At 37.5% G+C, this 3,854-nt stretch overlaps 1 protein-coding gene across 1 annotated transcript; it reads left to right on the forward strand.

Moving 5' to 3' along the window:
- Window positions 1–2,439: 2,439 nt before the first annotated feature.
- On the forward strand, window positions 2,440–3,548 carry LOC122482666 (olfactory receptor 2D3). The gene has a single exon (XM_043578980.1). It carries the CDS (start codon window positions 2,455–2,457, stop codon window positions 3,397–3,399), a length of 945 nt encoding a protein of 314 aa, XP_043434915.1. The 5' UTR covers window positions 2,440–2,454; the 3' UTR covers window positions 3,400–3,548.
- Window positions 3,549–3,854: the final 306 nt, after the last annotated feature.

Genomic DNA, 3,854 nt, shown 5'->3' on the forward strand with positions numbered 1-3,854 from the left:
GGGGGTATTAGATGATATTAGGCCTAGGGAACTCAGGAACTCCTAATATTAATATACTACTAATACTAATACTAATATTCTAGTCCTGGTCATTCTTCCTTAGAGTTCTTTTTTTTTTTTTTAAGAGAGAGAGTGCTAGTGTGGGAGAGAGGCTGAGGGGGAGAGAGAGAGAGAAAGAGAGAAAGAATCTTAAGCAGGCTCCATGCTCAGCACAAACTCCACCCAGGACTTGATCCCATAACCCCAGGATCATGACCTGAACCAAAATCAAGAGTCAGACATTCAACTGACTGAGCCACCCAGGTCCCCCCTCTCCTTAGAGTTCTAGAAAAGAAACAAGAAACATGAAAAATAAGACACTGCTTTTTGTTAATTGCACTAGTCCCTAATGTCACTCAAATTCAGAACTCTGATTAGCCTGGGTTGGGGTACTCAGTCTCCTCTAAAGTCTTTCAAAATCTTCAACCTCTCTTACAACTTGAGGGGGACTTTGTCCATTTTATCAGTTCAGTACCATGAAGAAGTGAGAAAATAGAACATGCATGACCTTTTAAAGCACAATAACCCTAACCAATAGTAAATATGGACCAAGCAACACACTAGAGTATCACAAGTCAGATTATTCCTCACAAGGAAGAAAAGACTAGTAAAAAAAGAATATCTTCCTCCCCCATACTATTGAGAACTGGGTCAAAGTATATGAATATTTAAGTTTTAAAATATATTTGACAAAATTTTTTTCTAGAAAGATTGGACTAATTTTCCTATCCACTTGCATTGTACAAAAATGTCTTTTTTTTCCTGCACCCTCATTATATGGTTAATGAATTCTGCCATTTATTAATTGTTTAATTTGGGGAATGTAGCTGAACTTTTCTGTGCCTCAGTTTTCTCATCTGCAAAGTAAGATTAATAGTGTCTGTCATGTGTTAAATGCCTGTCATGTGTTAAGTTTTCATAAACTACTAGTTACTATTTTGTGATGTGATTGTTTTGTTGAAATCTTAGCTAATTTCCCAAGTGAAAAATATATCCCTCATTGTTGCAGTTGTACTTATTTATTATAATAATATATAATATAGAGTATTTTTCTTAAATTTCCTAGCTTTGTATTTCTTCTTTGTAAGTAGTCTGTTCATGTCTTTGGCCCATTATTTCTTGGACTGAACAATTTTCATAGTGTTTTATATGTAATATTAATGTAATAAGGTATTTTTTAATGCTTATTTATTTTGAGAGAGAGAGCACCTGAACAGGGGAGAGGAAGAGAGAGTGAATTCCAGGCAGGCTCCGCACTGCCTGATGCAGCTCGATCCCACGAACCATGAGATCATGACCTGAGCCAAAATCAAGAGTCTGACGTTTAACTGACTGAACCACCCAGATGTCCCTGTGATAAAGTATTTTAACTTTTGTCTGACATAATGTCTCCTTCAAATATTTTCCTCAGTTTATAGTTTATCTTTTAATCTTATTCATGATATTATTCTCTCACAGAAGTCTTTCAGTTTATGTTGTAAACTTCACATTTTCCTAGACAGCTCTTGTTTCAGTCGGATCCTATCTAGATATCACAAGAATTTTAATTTATTTTTCCTGTTTTTTTAACTGTTTTACTTTTAGTATTTTACTCTTTAATTAAAATAGAACAATCCTTAGTGTATGAAATGCTAAGGCTTTATTTTTAAACCAAGAAAAGTTTGTTGTTTTTTAAGAGGTGAAATTGAGTTTGATGCCTGAAAGCTGTTTCTCATCTTTCAAGCGTATGTTATAATTAAAGATGGAGTATTTTGAACAGTTAGTGGTGCAATTTTATGCATGATAACAGTGCTAACAGTATACACAGTCATTTTGTAACAATATGTGTAGAGCCATTTAGTAAAGTCCACATGAAGTCTAATATCTTCATATCAGAATTAGCCAAGAAGGCTTTAACACTGTCATAGTTATCTATAAATAAGTGGCACTGTGAAGAAGAGTTATGGAAGAAAATGAAGCGGCTTTAAATTACAACCACCTAATAAGAATTACAATATTCTATTTAATATTAATTAGAACAACTTGGATAGCAAAAGGCTAGAAATATCCAATTTGGCTTTATTTATTTATTTATTTATTTATTTTAAAATATTTATTTATTTTTGAGAGAGAGAGAGAGAGAGAGAGACAGTGTGAGCAGGGGAGGGGCAGAGAGAGGGAGACAGAATCTGAAGCAGGCTCAAGGCTCTGAGCTGTCAGCATAGAGCCCAAGGACGCCAGAGCTCCAATTTGTGAACCGCAGGATCATGGCCTGAGCCGAAGTTGGAGGGTTAATTAACCCACTGAGCCACCCAGGCGCCCCTCCAATTTGGTTTTAAACTAAGCCTTAAATGATACTCTTCTATAGGACTTGATGTCACAAACCCAAAGTTTGTTCTTTTTATTTGTACCAACAGGTAAACAGACATAAATCTCATGGGCGAGGAAAACCAAACCTCTGTGGCTGAGTTTATTTTCTTTGGCCTTTCACAGGACTTGAAGACCGAAATCCTGCTATTTACTCTTTTTCTCATCATTTATCTTTTGACTGTATTTGGAAACCTGCTCATCATCATTCTCATCTTCATGGATTCTCGACTTCACACTCCCATGTACTTTTTTCTTAGAAACCTCTCTTTCGCAGATCTCTGTTTCTCTACTAGCATTGTCCCCCAAGTGTTGGTCCACTTCCTTGTAAAGAGGAAAACTATTTCTTTTTTTGGATGTATGACACAGATAATTGTCTTCCTTCTGGTTGGGTGTACAGAGTGCGCACTGCTGGCGGTGATGTCTTATGACCGGTATGTGGCTGTCTGCAAGCCCCTGCACTACTCTACTATCATGACCCACCAGGTGTGTCTCCAGTTGGCCATAGGATCCTGGGCCAGTGGGGCACTAGTGTCTCTGGTGGATACCACCTTTACTTTCCAACTACCCTATCAAGGACAGAACGTTATTAATCACTACTTTTGTGAACCTCCTGCCCTCCTGAAGCTGGCTTCAGCAGATACTTATAGCACAGAAATGGCCATCTTTGCAATGGGCGTCGTCATCCTCTTAGCTCCTGTCTGCCTGATCCTTGTCTCCTACTGGAATATTATCTCCACTGTGATCCAGATGCAGTCTGGGGAGGGGAGGCTCAAGGCTTTCTCTACCTGTGGCTCCCATCTCATTGTTGTCATCCTCTTCTATGGGTCAGGAATATTCACCTACATGCGGCCAAACTCCAAGACCACAAAAGAGCGGGATAAAATGATATCCGTGTTCTATACAGTGGTGACACCAATGTTGAACCCCATAATTTATAGCCTGAGAAACAAGGATGTCAAAGGGGCTCTCAGGAAACTAGCTGGAAGAAAGTCCTTTTTTCAGAGGCAGTGATCTCTGGGTTTGACTTTTAGAACTATGGTAACATCCTTAAAAAAGGTGCAGGCTTTTGGTAGGCAGTTATGAATTAGATCATTTCAAGAAGCATAAAAGTGAAGGACATGTTCTAAAATCCATGAATACTCCATGCTAAACTAGAACACAGAGGAGAAATAAAATGACAAAAAGTTAGGTTTTCTTGATTATGAAACACATCAAGTACTATTTTGGAGTTTGTGTTTGTGGTTAATTCAGCTAATATGGATATGTTTTTAAGCATGGTCACAATTGAATCTAAGAGGTTTAAACTGGATTATTTGAAGTAACATCTAATATGAGTTGCATACATGACCCTAACGTCGAAGACATTTCAGATTTAGATGTCCCAGTCATATAAATCTCCAGGAATAGGCTCTGATAGAAACAACCAATATATTTGGAAGAGTCTTTAATACTGGGATCATTCATGG

The sequence above is a fragment of the Prionailurus bengalensis genome, chromosome D1, assembly GCF_016509475.1.
Source record: "Prionailurus bengalensis isolate Pbe53 chromosome D1, Fcat_Pben_1.1_paternal_pri, whole genome shotgun sequence".
NCBI classification, from domain to species: domain Eukaryota; kingdom Metazoa; phylum Chordata; class Mammalia; order Carnivora; family Felidae; genus Prionailurus; species Prionailurus bengalensis.

What these genes read in the sequence shown, in the direction of transcription:
- LOC122482666 (XM_043578980.1), top strand. Translation starts at nt 2,455, where the DNA reads ATGGGCGAGGAAAACCAAACCTCTGTGGCTGAGTTTATTTTCTTTGGC.